The sequence below is a fragment of the Papilio machaon genome, chromosome 15, assembly GCF_912999745.1.
Source record: "Papilio machaon chromosome 15, ilPapMach1.1, whole genome shotgun sequence".
Lineage (NCBI taxonomy): Eukaryota > Metazoa > Arthropoda > Insecta > Lepidoptera > Papilionidae > Papilio > Papilio machaon.
Genome location: NC_060000.1, coordinates 3,981,641 through 4,005,386, shown reverse-complemented (window position 1 = coordinate 4,005,386; position 23,746 = coordinate 3,981,641). Strand labels below are relative to the sequence as shown.

At 32.4% G+C, this 23,746-nt stretch overlaps 2 protein-coding genes across 3 annotated transcripts; one reads left to right on the top strand and one right to left on the bottom strand.

Annotated features, from left to right (window-relative positions):
- Positions 1–1,403: 1,403 nt before the first annotated feature.
- LOC106712095 (cytochrome b5 reductase 4) lies at positions 1,404–22,969 on the bottom strand. 2 transcript variants are annotated; one of them, XM_045681145.1, is made up of 10 exons: positions 22,778–22,969; positions 13,489–13,840; positions 5,740–5,886; positions 5,457–5,525; positions 4,588–5,225; positions 4,173–4,389; positions 3,227–3,411; positions 2,972–3,072; positions 2,251–2,340; positions 1,404–1,800 (listed from the first exon to the last, which is right to left on the bottom strand). In XM_045681145.1, the coding sequence occupies exons 2-10, from the start codon at positions 13,832–13,834 to the stop codon at positions 1,569–1,571; spliced, it is 2,025 nt and encodes a 674-aa protein (XP_045537101.1). In that variant the 5' UTR covers positions 13,835–13,840; positions 22,778–22,969; the 3' UTR covers positions 1,404–1,568. The 2 variants fall into 2 exon arrangements, with proteins under 2 accessions (XP_045537101.1, XP_045537102.1); XM_045681146.1 differs by lacking the exons at positions 13,489–13,840; positions 22,778–22,969 and adding an exon at positions 11,426–11,650.
- Positions 14,517–21,098, top strand: LOC106712167 (fatty-acid amide hydrolase 2-A). Its single transcript, XM_014504637.2, has 6 exons — positions 14,517–14,910; positions 16,344–16,563; positions 17,221–17,353; positions 19,724–19,848; positions 19,992–20,126; positions 20,269–21,098. The coding sequence occupies exons 1-6, from the start codon at positions 14,713–14,715 to the stop codon at positions 21,042–21,044; spliced, it is 1,587 nt and encodes a 528-aa protein (XP_014360123.2). The 5' UTR covers positions 14,517–14,712; the 3' UTR covers positions 21,045–21,098.
- Positions 22,970–23,746: the final 777 nt, after the last annotated feature.

Below are 23,746 nucleotides of genomic sequence, written 5' to 3'. Positions count from 1 at the left end.
CATGTTACGCTTAGTTAAATACACATAGTTTAGTATCACGTAAAATTTTATAAAAAGTTTTTGAAAATAACACTGTAAAAAAATGGAAAAAAATAAAATAAAACCCGTCTGATTTGTACCCTCTTGACATTTGGTGATTACGACTTGAATGTCAAAACACTTCTCAAATCCGTTCAGCCGTTTAGGTCAGAAGAACGACACTGCAGTACATATGACAGCAAAAAATATAGGTATAGAAATCAGTTATATACATAATACATATATATTCCAGTATATATATGTATATTATATATAGTTTAGGATACAGGCGATCATAATGTAATATAAGGGAAATTTGAGTAACTAAGAGGAGTAGAGTTTATTAATAAAAACTACAGCAAATACTTTTTCAATAAATTTAATTAATTTTTTAAGTAGATTAATTGTTTAACAAAAACATTGTATACATAAAATAATAGAAACACCTGGAATGTAGGCACTTTAACGTTTAAATATAAATTCTACGTTATTTTAAATATTTTCCCGAGTATTTGTACAAAAATAATACAATACATAGTTATAAATGAAAATAATGAATTTATGTTTTTATTATATTATTTTTTTAATTGGCTTCTAGTTATTATTTACACATGTTTTTATAAAAATTTAGTTTGTCTTCCCTAAATATTTTAATTTTCACATTATACATTAAAGGTAACGTACAAATAAAGTAGGAAAATTGAAAAATAGAATAATTCAAAATTATCTATTTAATTTTATAATTACAACCTGCACAATTAAGAAAAATATAGTGAAACAAGGATATTATTATTTTCATTAAGAATCTATTTTGTGATTTTTTTTTACCATCTATTTACTTTGTATTCAATAATCTAATTTGTCACGGATTTATTTTAAATTAACAAGTAATGGATATTTGAAAATATGTATATTTTTTATAGAGGTAATGGTTTATGTTTTAATATATATACAGATATGAAATATTAATGTATAGGCCATTTACTAGTACTAATGGATAAAACGCCGCCGACTGTGAGCAGAATAACGCATTTATTATTTTCTTTTTTTAAAACATAATCAGCTTAAATTTATGAAAAAAAAAAGAATAATTATTTCAACGAATTAATTATAGTTATAAGATAGGAATAATTTTAATGTCAAAATATGGGCAAAGGCATAAAATAAATGTTTTTTTTATACCGATTCGTTACGCCATTACGCATAGTCTTTGATAAAAAAACGAAATGTGAATTTATAGAAATTGTGCGTATAATAAGCCTGCTCATGGTCGGCGGCTGATTATACGTTTGTGATTATTTTTAGTAAATATATATATAATTGGTAAAATACTGTGTGTATATTATTTTATTATATAAAATACAATAATTTCTACCAATGAGGGACCTATTTTTCGACTAATGTTTAATGAAGGCTATTCTTTATTTATATGTGTACGGTTATTTCTCACTCTTGGGACGTAATCACAATACATCTATTCATTAACCTACCCGCAATTATTTACATTAAGTAAAATAGACACAATTAGAGCTACATCTAATTTGAAACTTTTATCCTATAAAGGCATGTATACATTTTTCTTTTATACCGAGTTTTTTCAATATATCGATGCCGGCGTGCGTGAATTCTGTCGGGCCACACAGACAGGCGTAACTTAAAAGCTCGTCATCGGAAATAAAAGCTGATTCGTCTAAAGCTTCAGATAAAAGCTCTTTAGTTATCCGTCCCTTGCGGCCCGCCCATGTCGGGCCCGCGTTTGATAACACGTGGGTCACGGTAAGCCTGGAATAAAGGTTTTATCAATGCTACTACTATATGTATCTATAGAAATAAATCCTAGTCTTAAGACTTTTTATGAGAATTATATGAAAAATAAACAAAAAAAGTTGTCATAAATTTAATACATAAAGCAAAAGAAAATATGTGTCGTATGTGTATTGAATAAGATATAAGTATTTCAGAACAGAAATACCGAGTGTTCAAACTTCGAAGTTTCCAAGGACGTTTTCTGCTTAATAAATGAGACCTTGGCATTTTAACGCTACATATCAACATTGTACTGGAATGGAGAAATGTTGATCGTAAAGTATGTCTTGTACATTTTTATGAAGAAAAATTGTATTAAGAGTGAAAAGATATATACAAAATGTAATATTAGTATATAAGACATTTTACCTAATTAATGAAAAAGAACCTTCTTAAGTATGCTCAGTTATTCAGAAATCCATTTACCTGTCATCTTTGTTCATTATATCTTCGAAATTCTCTCTGAATAAAATGTCACGTTCAGTTTTGTTGAAGAATATCAAAGTAACTCGCTCGCTGTAACAAAACAAAGTACAAAGTGGATTGAAAACGTCGAACTATTGAAAGCTTTCGAAGTATATAAAGTAATCGAAGTTTTAAATGAATAAACAATGGCTTATGGATCATTGTTTTTAGACAAAATAAATCAACTGAATTTTAATTAGATTTATTTTCAGTTTTCATTATTATTTATGAATCAATTTAATATTCAAATACTTTGTTAATAAATCGATTTAAATGACAGGCGAAAGCAGTGGACAGCATGAGTTTAGCTTTCAAATATATAAAAATATCTTAAGAAAGTTTTAGTAACAATACTATTTTAATGTCTTTTATGAACATATAGACTTAACGACGTTATAGATTTACTTGAAAATAATCTTTCTTTATCCGATATGACATTTATAAACTACTAGTTGTCACCCTTGACTCCGTTCGCGCGGATTAAAAAAGTAAGTATAGCCTGTGTTCTTTCAGACTATGTTCTACATCTGTGCCAAATTTCCATCTAAACATTCGCATTTATAATATTAGTAAGATAGCTAGTTATGAGTACTTTATGTTTAGTTTGTAGCTTATTTTGAGTTATTAAATCCTTAGATCTCTAGTAAGGAAATTAAAATGGTAAAATTCAATCAGTACATACCATCGTGGGTTTGATCTTGACAGCATGAATTTCAATAAGCCCAACATTGGAGTGATTCCAGTACCCGCTGCTATCAAAAATAACTTTCTTACTGTTTTTAACTGAAAGAAAATAAGACTTATACCTCAAACCGCATTAATAGTGTAATTTCACTGTCGTACATAGCGGCTATTAGAATTTGTAGACGACAAATTGTGATGAATGCGATGCAGTATCTTTTATTGTTAAAATGTACTTTGATTTAAATAATATTACCTTCTGGAGTTTAAAATTGCCATAGGGACCAGATACTGTGACGTGACTGCCGATCTTCAAGGACGTCAACAACGGAGATAATACGCCCAATTCATATCGTTTTATGGCAAGTTTGAGCGGCGCCGTTACGTCGACAGCGGCCCAGTTGTCCCCCACTGGTGTATACGATCGTATACATTCAGAACCTAAGTCGATATATTCGATTTAATAAAAATAATAAAATAATCGACCATCGCTTCGTTTTCGTATATAGTCAAACAAGGATATCTGAACCGGTGAGAGAGGCGCTGATATCGCGGTTGGTACTTACATACAACAATATATACAACGTAATAAAACATAGAAAATGACATAAAAGAAAAAAACCACGACAGCAACAATACAAAGAGGATCTTGTAACATTTTTTGACGTTGACAGAGGGGCCCTAGTGAGCTGTCGTAATTTAGTTTGACTTATACCCACCGGTTCAGATACCCTTGTCGGACTATATTTACGCGAATACACTTTGACATTCAATTAATTTTACAGATTAAAATCTATACAACTATATCTTTCCTTGTCACCGGTAAAACCGACCAAGACTATTTAATTGCCTGTCTCGATGAAAATATTGTAGGATGTCCCATCCTGAAAACGGCAGCGAAAATTTCGAACGAAAATCTATATTTATACAAAGAAAAGAAGAGAACAAAGGTAGTACAAGTCAAAGATAACGTTTTTACTAGTAACGCATACCAAGTTGTTCTATTTTACAGTATAAAATAAAATATATTCCTAGCTTATCTCCTATATTGTATAATATATTGATAACAGTTTAGATTCTTCAGAACAGAGTGGGAGAAAGGAGCCCACTTTTGCTATGGCATTCCTGGCTTCCCCTGTTTAAAACTCTACGTAACAGTTAAATATTTTTAGAAATGCCTTATATATAATGAAATATATTACCTGCGAGTGTTTGATGTATTCGCACGTGATACCCTATAGGTATAACCACAGGTCCAGATCGGGGCGTCAGGGCCAGAAGTACGGTGTCGTGCGTCACAGCGCTGCTCCCTTCAACTCTGCACTCCACCGTCCTCGCAGCTGTCATTTTCACAGCATTACTTAAGCTCGTCTCTCCACAATTCTTCCATACTTTCATTTCTGCTTTTTGTGCGATTACCTAGAATTTTATTGTTTATATGAATCCGTATTAAAAAAAATAAAAGTCAGAGCAATTAGGTACTAAGCAAGCACAATAACAGAACAAGTGAAAAGCAAGGTTTTCTGCCCTCTCACTTGCCCATATGCAAAGAAAGCAGTTGTTCTCAGCTCAGTCTCATGTTATTGTGCATGAGTATTATACCTTTGATCAACTTACTTCAATCTTTCCACTTTCAGCAAAGACACGTAACTGTAAAGGTTCTCTTAGTGCCTGTTCCGGCAGTATTTTGATGGTTCTTAACCAATCGTCCGTTACAACTTCTATAAGTAGTTCCCCATCTATTAGTCTCGCACAAGCTCCGGGATTTGCTAAATATCCAGTATACACTGAAATCGTGAGCTTTGTCGACGTTTGTATCCAGTCAAAGCGTAGAGCAGGCGGACTATCATCATTGTTTTTGGTCTCACTTTTAACTGGACTGGAAGCCGCTCTCCGACTGATTGTGACAGGTAAATCACTTGAATGTATCAAACTTTGCATTATCTTACTCGGCGGACTAGATTTCACATTCTCGTCACTTTTGTTACTTATTTTTTTTCTAACCGGAGTTATACAATTAGCTAAATTCTCCATGGATTTTCTAACAAGTTCTTGAGCTTTGGACGGCTCACGTAAACGTTCGGATTTCGGTGATGAACTGATGTTATCGAAGAGATCTTCTGCGTCGGGTCTGTCGAAGCGTAGGGGACCTATCAGACATTTGGCGAGAAGGGAATCGTAGTTCACCCAGGGATGTACTTTGTCGAATAACTCTGTCGCATCAATACCCGCTCCACGCATTAATTCTTCAGGTCCTAGGTGTAATAAATCGTATGAATATAATATTACAATTTAGTCACATTTCGTTAAAAGAAAGAGTAAATGATAAAGAAGATAAAAACAATTGAACCTCAATGGTACAGAAGCAGGTGCAAACGACAATTGTCATATAGGCGAATTGACATATCTTTGTGCAAATATGAAATAATAAATAGAATATTGTAAATGTTTTACATTACTTTATGTAATATTAAAATTAATCTCACCTCCGGGATGATATGGCAAGTAATGTGTAATATTATATACCCTTCCGCGTATCGCGAGCCAGGCGTCATCTATAACAAAAAAAATATCAATAAAAGCCGTGAGAAACACACACAGTGGAAACCAGCCTTAAGCACGTACTTCGAAAGACAGCCACTCGCCAGTTTACTGACTTGAGGTCAACCATCTTGTCACAATCTTGACTGACAGACATGATTTCCACGATGCGTTATGCTGTTCGTCTACACCCTTCTACATAATTTTGTGCTATTGAATCCCACTTACTTTTTGTGTTATGAGTAGCAAGTTCCGATGGATGTACCGGCCTCATCCGACCGCCGACGCCGGTTAAATCTTTACCGGAATTGCCGAGTCGGATCCAATCCATAAGACTGTGGCCGGGTTGAAGAGCACATTTGTTTCGCGGATTTCCTGAGTGAAAAAAAATTAATCTTATTAATATTATAAATGCAAGTGATGGATGTCGCTGCCGACAGCTAGTATTTCACAGCCCTTCAAATATATTTAATTTATTCACATAAACAATTATTTATGGTTTCAGATATGCAATGTATATTGATTTTCAATGGAATTTTCACCGAAAACAAGAACTTATAGTTGTATTTGTTTGATTTTTATGTAAATGTATGTTCATTCGATTAAAGCATACGAGTAGATAAACAGAATAACCTACATTTAAAAAAATAAAAAACCTGCATAACGAACATTAAATGTAATAAAAAGAACAACTGAAATTCCCTCTATATAACTTGTTTGAAGAATTCACTTTAGCTGAATTTACTTTCTTTTTTTTTCATCTACGCTAAAAAAGAGAACATTATTGCTGTAGTAGATTTTACGACAATAACTTTCAATACAACATCTACAAAAAAGTTCCAATAATATACAAAAATATAGCGAGTCCTATCCTCAGTAAAATTTACTGTATAAGTAAGCTGAATTAGGCTCAACTATTCATAAAAGAAAAATTATAAAAAATACAGTCGAATTCATAACCTCCTTCTTTTTGAAGTCGGCTTAAAAAGATATACTTTCAAAGTAAACAGTACAATTTCGATTTAATAGTAGTAAAAATGTTAGAAACTTTAATGCGATCGAAGATAAATTCGTTCTCTTAAGGTAAAAAAAATAGAAAGTTTAAAACTTCGACCAATCCAGTGCTTTGAGATTTCCTTATAAATCTCAAAGCAGTTTCTTATCAAAAAGTTTCTTTTACAACAAACATCTAACAATAATAACTGCTTTTTCACTTCTACTAAAAAGTGAAGAATAAAAATAAAGATATCTTTCTTTACGCAAACATTTTTAGTATTAGTAATTTACACAGACTCAAGGTCGTTAAAATAGTAAATTAATGATGTAAGCTCTATTTATTTAAGTATTTTTGCACTAAAGCGTGAAAGCTTCTCCATTTTTAACTGCTGAAAGTTTATTCTAATCTAATCGTCGGTTTTCAATAAAGATTCACAAACAAATTGTAGTGTCTGTATGTGATATTAAAAATATGTTATATTTATAAAGCAAATAATTTTTTAATATTTTTGTCTGTCTATCTGTCGTCTAGTAGTCGAAGTATCCGGGCATTTTATAGATTATTTTTGTGCGCTGACTAACCGTGGGTTTCTGAGGCCAAAATCCCCGTTTAAAACATATTTTTATCTCTGATTTGTCAAAAATAATGAAAGAGGTGACGATGTTTTATACAGAAATCAAGGTCACAGAAACCCATGGTAAGTCCGCGACCGCTTCTATGAAGTAATATCAGGATCGCTGTCGATAACATAAAACAGAACACAAACAAGCATGTTGTTTTAACATGAACACAAAGGTAAATGTTCCAACAATATTTACTTTTGTGTTCTATATTACTCTTTCCAACATGTAAATCAACGTATGTATTTACATTAACAATTATAATTGAGCCATTACGAATTAAAAAAAAATTGTAAATTGTTTTAAACAAAGTTGATTTAGTTCTGATTGGTATGCCGAAATTATCTCCTTTCGATCGTTTCCTCCTCACTTCTATAAGTGATTTACTTTATGTTGTTTATCTCATTGTTTATGGAAAAACAGAGACAACAATATGTTTTGAAAAGGTTTTTTCGACTGTAGGTATCTAAGGCTAAATTTTCCTCGGAACAGTATACTTTAAATTCATAAATACGAAACAATTTCAAACTGGTTCTCCATTTGGCTAAATGACAATCAAATTATGAAGCTCACCGAAATGTAATTAAGTTAATCTCTGGACTCGTTACGTTACATTTAAAGGATTGTACAGATCTTAGATTAATGAAATATTAAATTAAAATTGGTTTGACGACACATATTTTATCTGTAGAATGAGAAATTGTAAACAAAATCTTAATAAAAATAATTAAAAAAAATCCAAGACGAATACGAATTGTAGGTAAATGATAAGAAATATTTGTATCAATCTTTATCGACATTTAAATTCAGATGGATAAAAAGTATATTATTATCATGTGATTCATAAATTTTACGATTAATTTTTTTCTGTGAGCGGGAATTCGGGGTTGTTGTCTTCAACAAACATCAAGAATCTCACGATTCTAGGAATCAAATGAGACAGTGAAATTGTTATTAGGAAAGTCAAAGGTCTGAAATGTCGAGAACTGTTCACCTAACTCTTTTGAAAGTAATAAAGAAAAAAACTTTTTTTTTAAGTACTTGTTTGTTTCCTTCGTGAAAATAAATATCTTTTTTTGCTGGAGCGTACTTATCCATTTTCCTTTCTGTCATAGAGAATATTTAATTATAAAGGTCCATATTTACACAATAGTTAACAATACTTAATTTGTTCTCGTTGGCTCCGTACGTGACTCGCTTGCGTAAAGTCTTATTTGTATTTACTATCTCTGTACAGTATTATACCAAGCAATTAAAGAAAATTATACAATTTAGGCCTTTTTTGTATAGAAAATTGCTAAACAACATGAGCAAGTATGATCCGTAAACTTTTTATATTTTCCTTGTGAAGTTGATTCATTAGCTCTCTTTGGACCATTCATAAAAATTTACAAAAAAAAAACAATTTGCAAATGGAACTCGGTTGTTAAATTTACGAACATTTTGTAAAAATAAAAAAAACATTGGAGAAAGTCAGCTACAATTCTATATTCAAAAAACATAAATAAAGCTCTCTGGTATTGTAAATTTCGAAATACTTATCCCTTTTGCAATTCACATTAGAAGAAATAAAAGAAATTTCGTTAGATCGTTTTCCTCCATTTTACCGACGTACTTGACCGACCTTTTTTTCTGACTAAGCGAATGAACATTTTTATAATAAACAGTTGTGAGATACATACAGATATATAAAGATGTTTAATTCATTTGTTTTCACCTTACACACCAACCCGCACTTGGCCAGCGTGGTTGACTATGGCCTAGTCACCCCTAAAATTTGGGTAGGCTCCGAGCCCCTCGGTGGGGACGTATAGTGAGCTGATGATGATGATGATGATGATTACACTAGCTTTTCTAAAAACACTCAGGCTCAAGCGAATAACATCTAAAAAAAATATGATATAAAATTACATTAATATAGAATAACAATACACGTAAAACTTCATAAAAAGTTTGTAAGTTATGAACTGTTATGATAATAAATGCCCGGGACGCAAGGTTCCCGAAATAAAAATCAACAAACCCTTCTTTGTGATTCGGTCATTACGGCCAAATGGTACGTTATAAGGATCGCAGATATTTGCTTACAAGAGCCCCGATTTATTCAAGTAATATTCTTATCCTCGGGTCTTATATTGCTCTATTTCGAGCAATAATATTTCCCTTTATACGTAATAATTGGGTAGAATAATTACAACAAAGGTAACTATGCTGATGTTGTAAACCAACTACAATGGATAGGTTGTGATAGTTATCGAATTCATTATATAAATATTCGATGTATATCACACTAAACTCCGTCCGCGCGGAATTAAATAAAAACGTAATAAGTAGCCTATGTGTTCTACCATACTATGTTCTACACCTGTGCCAAATTTCATCAAGATCCGTTGAGGCGTTCCGGAGATACCTTCAAACAAACATCAAAACGTCCATCCATCCATCTAAATATTCGCATTTATAATATTAGTAAGATTAGCTTGTTAGTAACGTGGTAAAATACTAACAATGACCATATGTAGCCAGCCAGCCAGTTAAAGCGGATTTTGATTTTGGTAATCATTTTGTCAGACATGTCATTTGTACAGACGACGAGGATTATAATATCAGTTATTCATTTCATCATCAGTGTACAATTTTTCCAAACATTTTTGGAACCCTTGATTTTTTTTTCCAATATTATAAGGCAGCAGACGAACAAGTGGCCACCTAAATTCTCTGAACAGGGAAGCGACCGCTGCCCATGTACATCTTCCTTTAGTCAAGGGAGGAAGGGACATACATACATTTCCATACATATATTTCCCCTTGCTATAGGTTCCCTCTTCCGCCAAAACCACTTTCTCTTCCCATAATTTCCTTATAAGAAAAAGGCGGGAAAGGAACGTGGACTAAAATTAGGCCTCCATTTTTGTTGCGGGGTCTACCACACCACTGATAAAACTTGTTTTTTACATTCCTTATCCTTCCTACAATGCAGTGTTTCACATTTCCACCCCTTTCAACAAGTTTTTCTACGTTCAGAATACAAGATTTTATGACACGTTATTATTTTTGAAGAGACAATGCCTGGAATGAATCTTTAATACGAGTAGCTGGCAACACAATCAAAATATCTTCACAAGGACGGTGTTTGCTTTGGCTTGAGGGTACTTGGCAGCTTTACGCCCATCAAGTTGTGTGCTAACGGTTCTGCGTCACTGGCCTCAGTAAACAATGTATGTTATCTATTTTATATGTTTACTAGCTGTCGCCCGCGACTCCGTACACGCGCAGTTAAAAAAAAAATGAAAAATAGATGTTGGCCGATTCTCAGACCTACTGAATATGCTCACAAAATTTTATGAGAATCGGTCAAGCCGTTTCGGAGGAGTACGGTGACGAAAATTGTGACACGAGAATTTTATATATTAGAGATGTTATGGTATATGTTACATTCGTTATTTAGGTATATAGCAGTATGTAAACAGTACTTATTTGTATTAAAGCCGAACTTTAATAATGTTCGCATAATTAATATCAATTTAGTACTTCTAAAATCCCTTATAACAACTTTTGCTCTATTTTATAGTTGTTTAGAATTATTACTATATGAAAACTTTCTGCTTATTTGGGAGACTGTACTAGCAATACTGCATTGCAGGAAATTTACAAGCGAGATTATATTGAATTTTGCCTCACTGTATTTACGAAGAACGCTACATAATAAGCATCAAAAGCAAAAGGAAAAGTTATCAAAAGTTTACTTAATAAGTATACAGCAACTCTAGTACAAAATTAAAACAAACCTAAACTTTAAATTAATGTTTCTTGTGATACAGAAATAAAGTTAAAATAAAGCTAAAAAAAGTCTAAAAGGAATGCCTTATCTATTTACATCGCGTTTGCTAATTCTGAAACATTACAGGTAAAAGCTCCATGAGATTTGAGACATTGAGAGCGTGAATCGTATGAAAACGAAGAATATTAAAATACGCTAGTAGGCACTTACTAGAAGAATATAAACTCTAGCAAAATATCATTTATAAACTATGTTTATTTATTATAAACTAGCTTTTACCCGCGACTCCGTCCGCGCGGAATAAAAAATAGGAAACGGGGTAAAAATTATCCTATGTCCGTTTCCTGGTTTTAAGCTACCTGCCCACCAATTTTCAGTCAAATCGATTCAGCCGTTCTTGAGTTATAAATAGTGTAACTAACACGACTTTCTTTTATATATATAAGATGTAAATTTATTTCCAAGTTTTAAATTTAACCATAATTAAACCATATAAACAATTATATTTATAATAACCTGATTTATCTGGATCAGGGGGTCGATGTCTCTGTCTGCCATGCCACCAGCATCCACAACAAGGCATCACTTGAGATTATCACATCATATCACATCACATTACATTATCATTCATTGAATTTAGATTGATATTAACATGTATATCAACACAGATTTAATCACAAACTCACGTATCAATATGCAACACTAACACAATATTGTTTCCAACTAAATGCATCAGCATGAATTCTCTAAACACTTTACCTAGGGCAAGGACGATCAGAAAATTACAATAAAACATCAAAGTATTACATTTAAAATAATAATTTAGATAGAATGAAAATATAGATTTTATTCTCTATTTTAAAAATTACGTTACAGATAATATCGTATGTAAATCGGGTGTAATTTGAGATCGGTAGGAGATGCGAAACACAGGCAACCCCGACGGCGTTCTGCGCTCGACTACGATTTGCGACGTTCAGGGCCGAGACCTGAAGGCTTTTGCTATTCCAGAGTTTTCATTATTTACAGTGAAAATCCGAGCGTTTGTTAACTACGTTTTTATTTTTTTGTTTTCTTATTTCTCAAGGTTAATTTTGGCGTTAATTTTATTTCTTAAAGTAGAAAAACTATTTGGGTATTAAACAAGTAAAAAAAAATAGTACTATTTACACAAGTTCTAACTGTTTTCGCTTTTTTATTCATACTGCTACCGCCTGTCTATAGAAAATGAAAATAACCTATAGAAAAGATATTTTCATGTTTACACAAAGCTGAGTAAATCTTGTGTCTGAATGAGTTAAAATACATTTTCTTTCTTTAACATCCGTTGTTTATTATTTTTATCTTTTTAATTCGAAGTAGGTAGAAGCTATATGGATTAAGATTATTTATTTTATTCTTAAGTTACAAATCTTTCAAGTAAGTGTCGGATACAAAATAGGACAAATAAATATCGAAGGGAAAGTCTAAATTTGTTTAACTATAACTATAATAAAACTCGGTTCAATTTTTTATAATCAATAAATGAATTTTAAAAAAAACTGCTAGCAGAAACTTAGACTTATTTGAAGTCAATGTTATATTTTAAAAGTTAATCAAATTTTATTAAGAAAGTATTAACTTCCGTACCAAGAAATTGTTCGTAAAAGCATCTTTCTACTTTACAGAAAACGTATTACTAGAATTAAAAATAGTTCAAGAGTACTAGTACTTATTTCATTAAGCTGAATTTCAAAAGCTCCGTTCAGGTACTTGAAATTAAATTTGAATCTACTTTGAGTTCTCATTAAGATTATTTAAAACTTTAAGCCTTTAATAATTTATAAATTCTTAAGGCATTTTTTGTAAGATTTCTTCGTAATTATTTATACAATAAACAACACATGTTATAACGTAACTTGAAGTATTTTTTTTAATACGGCTGGGTAACGAGAAAAAGGTTCAAGCAGTAGTCCCTTTCATGTTTTACACAAAAAACATATAGACGAATAAAGAAACTTCTCCCTTTTAATGTTGATTAAAAAGCTTGACTTCTTAATTGAATACATTTTCCACAAATTTCTACAAGAGACCAAGGAGTGTACTTGATTCGGGTACGATAAGTATCCCTCAAAGAAGGTTTAGCGAAATTAGGTCTTACTAATAAGAACGGCTCAATGGATCTTGATGAAATTTGGTATAGAAGTAGAACATAATGTCTGGAAGTATACAAAGGCTACTTATTAATTATTTTTAATTCCGCGCGGACGGTTCGCGCGGAATTAACATACATCTAGTAATAAATATAACAGAAGCTATCGAGATCGTTAAAGTTATATGCAATTGTGTGTTATTCACAATTCATTAGTAATTGACGATAACGCATATTGTTTATTCCTAATTAACGATTTGGGATTACTAGTACTAGTTCCAATGCGCTTTGTTGATTTCATCCGCTATTTTCCGGCACCAACAGGAGATTGCTGTATTATTTTTGTAGCAGTGTAAATGAATATGTAGTTAAATTGGTATCGACAAAAATAACTATTCATCGTGATTACTAAATCGGTATCAAATGAAAATCTGCAATAGAAACTTACCTGTAGCAGAACCACTATTAATGTTGGCAGTTTGCAGGTTAGATTTCTGCTGTGGCGAGGGCAATCGGGATGCATCCGTCTTCGCAGCGCTGTTTTGCAGTGATGTCTTTATAAAAGGCGTGGGCGAATTAGGTAGTGACAGTGGAGATGATAACCGTAACGGAGATGTGGGAGTTCCAAGACTTGAAGGTAAAGATAACTTAGATTCCGAAGAAAGTAGGATACTAGGCTTAGAATCCGATTTTTCAGAAATCGATTCAGCGGTGCAAAGAACATTAGGTAATTTCATATTCAAGGAATTTATATTTGTTTCTTCAGTTTGTTCCTTTTCTGTAGCTTGTGACATCTTGTTCTGAAAAGATAAAGGAGTATGAAATAAAAGAAAATCATTTTTGGTCTCCTACGGCTTCCTCCCAAAGTCAAATTAAGACGTAATCGAGCTATATTATTAACTTTACGATCACGTAAAAGGTTAAAGCTGTCAGTGAAATAGTTCATATATTTTTTTTTAAGCATGAACATTGCATCATAGTAATTTCAGGATACTACGAGGATAGTCGTGACTCGTGATGTGACACATGTCGTCCGTGACTAGGGTTGTCATTTTTAAAAGTATAAAATCATGTCTTTTTATTGATAAAGAGTAAAAGGAGTAATTTAATAAAAATGTATAAGTGTACGGCATACCGTATGGCACATGTGATTGTTCCAACTATCATATCGATCATTTCCGATTAGTCTTTAGTAGGTTCCTCGTGAACCTACTAAAGACTAATAGTGTTGCGACAATTTATAAAAAAATGGGATGCTGGTGGAAATTTTACGACCATTTGTCTGCTCGATAAAGTGCACTCTGTAATAATCTAACTAAAATAAAGTGCCATAAAGTATGGCCGACAGCCCTATTCGCGACACCACGCACACGTATCTGAGCAAGATAGCGATAGCGCTGTGTCGAATGTCTGACCACAGCAGCAGCACAACGCTGTTTGTACCCCGCCTCCCCCCCCCCCTTCCCGCGATACCATTTAGTACAAGTCAGACAACGCACGGCATAAGTTGTGCGTTTATAATTTCTATAATAAACTGGCAAGTACAATAAACATCTTAATAAAACCCATTTTCGTTGTAGTTACCGAACTATCGCAATAGAATAAACACGAGCAAATTTTAAAATAATATTAATCAATTTTTTAAATAGACTGTCAGTCAAAAAGTGTAAAAATGAATTCAGAGATAACAAATAAACCGATCGGTCTAAAGTTAAGAGTGGTACATTCTGTGCGTTTAGCGATTGCAGCCGTGGCTAGGTTCTTCTTTACTTTATATTACGGCGCAGAAGGGGAGAAGTTACCTCCCATAACAGATGACATCCTTAAGTTACCGGCTGTTGAAGTTGCTAAGAAAATTAGACGAAAAGAGGTATGACTGTAATTTATATACCGCGCACTCATAATGTTGACTTAAAGATTGTATTAAATATAAAGATAACATTATTTGTTAAGTATATACAAGATTGCTGGTATATTTCTTAGAAGGAAATTTCATTATGGAATTTTGACATGTGACACAATGACACATGCACTGTTACAGAAAACAAAAATTATTCTACGTGCAATTCTATTAAGATAATATGTATATATGTGATTTATATTTGTACATATAGGCACCCTCGAGATATCCTTATTATTATGACACATATTTCCTTTTAGTAGTTTGCCTTTTGGTTTTGTTGTATCGATAACAGAAATTTACTTGTATCTTACTTAAAGATTCGAATTTTATTCCACAAACACAAATGCAAAAATTTTACTAAAAAAATAATAATTATATTTTTGCTCATTGTAATAGATTCAACATATTATTAGGCTTCGATAAGCCTAAAAATAATATGGAACACCAAAAACTATTCAACTATGTATTGGTCAAAAATGAGCGAGTGACTTATAAGTGCACTGACTGTGAAATATTAACAATTTCAATTGATTGATAATGGCAACAACCGAGAGTAGTTTGCTGGCCAGTGACGTCACTCGGTGATTCATTTGTTAGACGCACGAATAACCGGCAAATTGAACGAGGCAAAAAGCTGTCCTATATATTTTTACCAAATGAATAGCATGTCCCAAACGATTCCGATAAAAAATATATTTTTTACGTACCATATGTACAAAAAGAATGGGTTTCACAATGTCCAACGCTTAAAAGATAAAACTATTGATAATATGTATTACGAAATTCAAGGGCCTTTTAAAGATTGTGATTTAAAATATATAACGCGGAAATATACTACGTTTACAATCTTTTACATCAATAATTATGACGGGTGACATATCTACCCATGACTTCTTGGCGGAAAACGGACAAAAAATGACGTTCAATGACAAAAAAAGCGTCTACTGTTGATCGTCTGCCGACGACGAATAAGGCAATTTAATTCGAATTGATTACCCTGACCTTCCTGACCCAAATACATAGAGGTAAAATCCTTAGTAGAATACTCACCATGCATACCCGAAAAAGGGGCAGCCCTAGTTCCAATTCAAACTGGATTGTGTTTCGTTGCAATGCAAAATAAGTAAGACCCTAAAACATTCTTGATGTTCTAAAAACTTAACGTACAAATCGTGTAGGTTGAGGATAGATTCAAAGACCTAGCAACAACAATAGGATAGAATAACCTAGCAACTAAATCCATAATCGTATACAAATGCATATTTACTAATAAAGTTATTAAAATGATACGGTTATCTAATCAGTGTGTCTGTACGTTAAAGGTTATGAAGTAATATTTTTTGGTAAATAGCAATAACTATTTTATTAGAATATGTGAGAAACCTGTGTCTTTGTTTCAGATCTCTAGTGTGGAAGTTGTAGAAACATGTATTCGGCGTATACGTGACATTAACAGCGCACTCAACTGTTTTGTTGAGGATCGTTTTAATTTGGCTCTTAAAGAGGCCAAAGAGGCAGATGACCTTGTCAGTAGTGGAACTAAAACAGAACAGCAACTAGCGCAAGACGTACCATTTTTAGGCGTCCCTTTTACAACTAAAGACTGTATTGGAGTAAAAGGTAACTAACCATTGATTTTTTATTATATTAAATAAAATCGGACAGTCATTGAAAAAGTTCAGTGCATAATTTTTGTAATTTACTTGCTACTTAACAGACTTGCCTTGACTTTTAAATACCTATCTATTTAAAAAAATCGCCAAATTTAAATTACAATTTAATATTCCGTTGCGATGGAATTGTTTAACTTGATACATTTTCAATGTCGTGAATGAATTAATTAAACAAAACTAGTTTTAAATTGCGCTAGCGACTTGGCCAAAATACTCGTAGATCTGGTAAAACTCGATGCAGACTAAACAGATAAAACGTGCTTGAAAGCTTACTATGCATATATTGCATAAAGTTCTCCAATTCCCCATCCTTTATTGCCGTTTCTTTTTGCCGTAAGAGGTTTCTCGTACAAAAAAAATAGTTTGCAGATCTTCACAATACTTTTATTTTTCAAAAGTTGTGGTATCTAAAAATAGCCAAGCCCTTGGGTGAGGTCCCCTGTTAATAGCTATGCTGTTTCGTGATAGTTCCACAAATTATTTAAAGAAATTTTAAGCCCGCATTTGCAAGTCTGGTATAACTGATTGAAATTCCCCGTTTAATATGGATAAAGGTCTAAAGCTTCTTGTAAGATTAATTAACTTTATAATTGTAATATTCCAGGACTACATCTAACAGCAGGTGTGGTATTACGGAAGGACACAATCGCCGAGGAAGACGCTGACGTTATAAAACTGTTACGTAACAAAGGTGCCATCATTATTGGACTTACAAACGTTCCTGAACTTTGCATGTGGTACGCATAAAGTTGAATTTTGCATAAGAATAACATAAGTGGAGTTTGAACATTGAAATTGTGACCTTTGAGACTGTAAGCTGCGAATATACCATTGTTTAGGCACAAATAGCACCTCAACGTGATCAAAGAAAAAAAAAACTCGACTGATTAATGCCTATATTGGAATTATTGATTTTACATAAAATATTACTATGAAATAATGGAAAAATTGATTAGGCTATGTAAAAAAAAGTTCGATATATAGATAAACTAACTGTCGCTCGTGACTCCGTCCGCGCGGAATTAAAAAACGTAATAAGTTGCCTATGTGTTCTTCCAGACTGATGTTCTACATCTGTGCCAAATTTCAACAAGATGCGTTGAGCCGTTCCGGAGATACTTTCAAACAAACATCCATCCATCTAAACTTTCGCATTTTTATTATTAGCAAGATCTACACTAATTGAAAATCTTTCTTTCTACGTCCAATACATGTACCCATCCTATGACGCTACGGTGTTCGGTCGTTTACGCCGTACCAATGGAATTTACCTACATACAAACCCACATATATAAAAACAAGCTTACATACGCACGAAAAACACTGCCTTATTTGGCAGTCGAGTAAAAAAGTAGTTTTACCACGGTTTTGAAGACGTAAAAATCAGAAATAACTCGTCGTATAAAGGTCGTTAAAATTTTTATTGTTACAATAATCTCATTTATTGCTCAAAATAAGTATAAAATTGTAAAGTAAATAACTTTATAAATATCTTCTATTGGTAGAACATAATTTATAAAGTTTAGTATCAAAAATAAAATTAGTTAAACACATAAAGATATAAAATCCAATTTTATATAATCGCGTATAGATATTTAATGAACTATTTGTCATTAATCTTTTTTTTTTGATTTCGAGCTATTTACGTATTTTTTGCATTAAATATTATTCGTAGCTATATAGTTATCAGATTGCGACGAACAATGATCGTCTGACTAAAGAATCAGATTAACTAAAGTCCAGTTCCTTTTCTGTGTGCATTATAAATTATGAAACAATGCACTTCATTCTAATGCGCGAAACGCGAACAAAAGAACGGAAGACCATCGTGGATCTTGATGTGCTGTAATGGAACAAGATACGCAATTTAAGATCTAATTTCACCAGAGCTTTATAAACATAATAGATGTGTAATTTGTAATACCCGTGGAGTTCCACCGTACTAAAAGATATTGTCATCTCTTATTCTGTTTGTAAAGATTGGTCAACGGGCAGTGAAAACGCACGTTAACCACTACAGTAGTATAGATAAAAAATTATACTATTGTTATAAAAGTTTACGAGGTATGCTGAAGTAATTATTTTATTACTTAAATAAGCTGTATGCGGTAATAATGTAGGCTGTTGTTTCTTAACATAATAAATGTGTAATAATTAAATAATAACTTGAGACATTTACTTATATTAAATTTAACACCAGTACTGTTATTATCGACTGATGTCACAATTGTTAGCCACATTGGCAATACGACTTAATAGCCACGATCTTGGAAAAATACACAGTCAACACGCAAGCATGCGATGGACCTTGACTGTGTCGTGTTACGTAAACATACCGTGGGTTTTCACCAATGAATGTATAAAGGAGGATGAACGGGACGACAAATAATGTTTATATGGACAGAGGTAAACTACGAATAAAGTTTACACTTATAAAAATAACTCCAAACAGACACAGCTTATATTGATCCCTTTTGTGATCTCAACCAATCACAACTTCATATGTATTACGTTAATGTGGGTAAACTTAGTTTGTAACATAACCCTATATCAGAAGTGGCAAACATTTACATATCAACGTGCAATTTCTCTAAGACGTGCTATCGTGAATCTATTTTGATTTTGTGATTATTGTGAACTATTCGTAATGTCATCACTCGTGTTTGCTCCTTATTTTATACCTACTTCACTTTTTTATAAAGTACAAAGGCAATTATTGTTTACGCCATAGCACGTAGCCTCGTGATAACAACTGGGTTCGTAACCTTGATGCGACATGGCCTTTGTTTACAAAATATAGGAAATAAAGTTTAGAATAGATCCTCAGAATATTTATCAGGTCAACAGATTTAGTTAATTTGTGTATATGTCTATGCAGGCAAAGCCGTTCCTAAATCTTACTAATATTATAAAAGCGAAGTTTTAGAAGGATATATGGATGTTTGAAGGCATCTCTGGAAAGCTGAACGAATCTTGATGAAATTGGGCACAAATGTCGAACATAGTCTGGAGGAACACACAGGCTACTCATTAAGGTTTTTTTTTAAATTCCGCGAGGAACTCGACGGCAAAAGCTAGTAGTTTTATAATTAGTTAATGTTTCTAAGGTGGGAGACTCACAATCATATACATGGAAGGACCAATAACCCCTACAATACGACGCGGATAGTTGGAGGTTCTTCAGGTGGCGAGGGATGTATTCAAGCAGCGGCTGGCAGTATATTTGGAATCGGTATATTTAGTTTTAAAAGTGTCAAAAAAACACTAATGTTAAAAAAACATAAGTAGAAAATTTTCTCACTTTATTTTCAATACAAAAAGAAGATTTTATGGAACTATATGATCCAATTAATAAAACTTGTCATTTATTAACAGGTTCCGACATTGGGGGCTCCATTAGAATGCCAGCATATTTCAATGGCATTTTCGGACACAAGCCATCCAGGAATATCGTTTCCAACTCAGGCCAATATCCCATACCTCAGACAGAGCTGCTCAATTCATTTTTGGGTGGGTACAATATTCTGACTTAGAAACTACAGTTATTATTACAGAGCATTCCGTGCCAATACGTTTTATTTGTGTTGAAATGAATTCGAAGGCGAGTCGACGACACTTACACACGTATTAAATATCCTAACTTTTTCTTCAGGTATCGGTCCAATGACAAGACATGCAGTGGATTTAAAGCCTCTTTTAAACATAATGGCTGGAGATAACAGTAAGAAATTAAATTTAGATGCTAAAGTCGATGTTGGAAAATTAAAGGTTTACTATCAATTCAGCAACGATGCCCCATTAACGGACCCCGTGGATCCTGAGATCATCGCAGCCATGAAGAAAGTCGTAGAGTTTTTAAACGTTAAACATCAAATGAAACCAGTAGAAATAAAGATACAACAACTAAGACAATCTATCGCTATTTGGCTAGCGAATATGAAGAACGAGAAGAAATTCGGATATTTTATTATGAAAAATGATAGCATATACTCAATATGCAAGGAGATATTTAAAAATATTATCGGTTGTTCGGGAAACACATTGATAGCTCTAGTCACAGCACTATTTGATTATAGTGGTCCTAAAATTGGTGATGACAAATATAACCATTTCTTGAAAAAGCGTGATGAATTGGAACAAGTATTTAATGATACGCTTGGTGATGATGGAGTACTTTTATACCCAACCCATCCAACCACAGCTCCGTACCACAATGAGCCACTATTTAGGCCGATGAATTTCTCATACACAGCTATCATAAACTGTCTCGGATTTCCATCAACAACAGTACCTTTGGGACTGAGTAGGGACGGTCTGCCCATTGGTATTCAAGTAATAGCAAATCACAATAATGACAGATTATGTTTAGCTATGGCTGAAGAGCTTGATGCAGCATTTGGAGGATGGAGAGAACCTCAAAAGGCCTAAACAATAATTACATTTAGGAATATGTCAGATTATTATAATATTTACCTATTTTTTTTTACTAAGAAGTTATTTTATTATAATAATTATATTCATTTTAAAGTATGTTTGTATTATTTAAACCCTCTTTTGATAGAATTAATTAATTCTGTAGCTATCTTATAAAAGAAAAAATTGTATAAGCAATATTAAAAAAATCTGTTTATTTAATTTATTGTAAAGCATTTTGGGTATGTGTTCTGACTTAGATTAAACCACAATTATTGTATAATTGTATTACATTTGCATTATGTTACATTCTGTGTCACTATGATTTTTTCGTGAAATAAGTTTGCAAGGTGAGACAATGTCACTGAATGTATTGAATATCCTAAATTTTTTTCACATATTGACCCAATGACAAGAAATGCAGTGGACTTAAAGCCTCATTTTAACATAATAGCTGCAGATAACAGTAAGAAATTAAGTTGAGATGAAAAAAATGGATGTTTGATAATTGACAGTTTACTATCAATTAGAAATAGATATCTTAAAATCAATAAAATATGATTTTACTAATATTATAAATGCAAATGTTTGGATGTATGGATGGGTGGATTTTTGTTAGAAGGTATCTCCAGAATGGCTGCATAGATCTTGCTGAAATTTAGCATAGATATAGAACATAGTCTGTTAGAACACATAGACTACTAACAAGGTTTTTTATTAATCCTGCACAGTGTCGCGGGCTACAGCTAGTTTTAAATATGGCCTTATGGAATTGTACTCAATTACAGGCATGAACACAGTACACAGACATACAGTATTAAAAAATAACAATTTATTGAATTTATCTTTAAAATATACCTATACTTTTGTCTAGGTTCAAATATGCACCAATTAAATTAGTTTAGTTTTATTTCACATTAGCAAGACTTTTTATTATATTCATAATTTCCTTTCGTTTTTGATTTGGATTGACTTTAATTTTCATATCACAAGAGCCTATGTCTCCATACTTGGAAGCCCAATGAGCTAGCACTTCGGTATTGCAAATAACATGTATTCCACAGTCATAGCCATTGTTTTGCTGCTGACATTCCTTGTCACTGAAGCTAATAGTACCTAGAAAGAGTCATTTCATTGTTAATTTAATTGCAAATTTATAATTAAAAAAGAATAACATCAAATCTTACCCGGTTTAGCCAAATAAGACATCAAATGACTAGCAAAGTCCCATGCTACATTATGATTACTTCCTGAAGACGAATCAAGGTGGAAAAAACAACTTTCCATCTTGGAATAAACAAGAAGGCTCCAATGTGAACCTCCTGCCATATCTGGTGAGTTGTTATCATTTAACGCAAAAAATACAAATTGCTTCATTCTAATATTCAGAGGTTCTAAAAATATTTTTATCTCTTCAGGTTGAACCATTTTGATACACTGTGTTACTTCAGGAGAAACAAATAATAAATCTTTTGCATTTTTGAACATGACTCTGTCTAGATACTCAAAATAAAAGGAAATTATAGTATCATTTAGCCAATAGGGCCCGTCCAGTAATTCTATATCAGACTGATGTATTAAGGTTTCATGAAAGCTTAATATAACTGACGATTTTTCCATTTTATGTGTTAACACGATATTTTTCAAAATTCTTCAATCACGAAAACATCTGGTAATGAACAGATAATTAAACCAAAATGCACAATTTGTCATAAATAAATTGTACAATAAGGAAATATAGAACTTACCAGTTTTAGCACTAATAATCATAAATAATCAGCTTGAGATATTTTTAACGACGATATCAGGTTTCACTTAACAGTAATGATATAATTTTACACAAAATTGTTAATTTAAATTAGTATTCAGTTGCTTTTTCAGTTACATGTAAAGTAGTGTTTCAGAGCAATCAATAAAAATCTATCACTACAACACCAACAATTTATCTTACTTTCATGAATTTTGGCAAATTGGCAACTGTCAATATTGACAATTTAAAAATTGAATTGCTGTCAAAGTTTAGCACAGATTATAATCGTGTTTTGATTTCAAAGCAAACATGCTTTTCTTGTCATTGAAGGTGATGAATTAAAGACACATTGAGAGTAATAAGAGCCGACACATAGATGATGATGATATGTTGTCGGGATTTCACGTGACTACAATTATAACATCAACATGGTAAATATACTTAAATCCTCCATAGCAATATGAATACAAAATACAAACCTTAATCCACAGAATACTGCACTCCTAACGGAATAATCTACTGTAGTCGCATTCGAATGGACAATTACATAACTAGGCTAGCCTGAAACATAAATATCTTCTACTTGTAAATAACCATAGTAAACAGGATCGATTCGCTAATTTGGTGCAACATAAAACAGGCACAAGGTCTATGTCCAAAGGTAAATTTGAAATACCCATGGTACAAAATTACTATGGAGATAGAATGTTAAAAAAACGAGTTCCATATTTACTCAACAGTTTACCTGAGGACATAAGACGTGAGCCTAAACTTGGTAAATTTAAACAATTATTAAAAAAACACTTGTTAAATTCATTGTAACCATTTAAGTAATGTAAAGCGAGTGACCTGCAGTCAAACTGCGTAAGCAGTTTTGCGGGGCATGTAATATTTGAAAGTATAACTGTGTAAGTGTAAATTTTCCAAAATAAATAAAATAATAAATAAAAACTAGGGAACGAGTCAT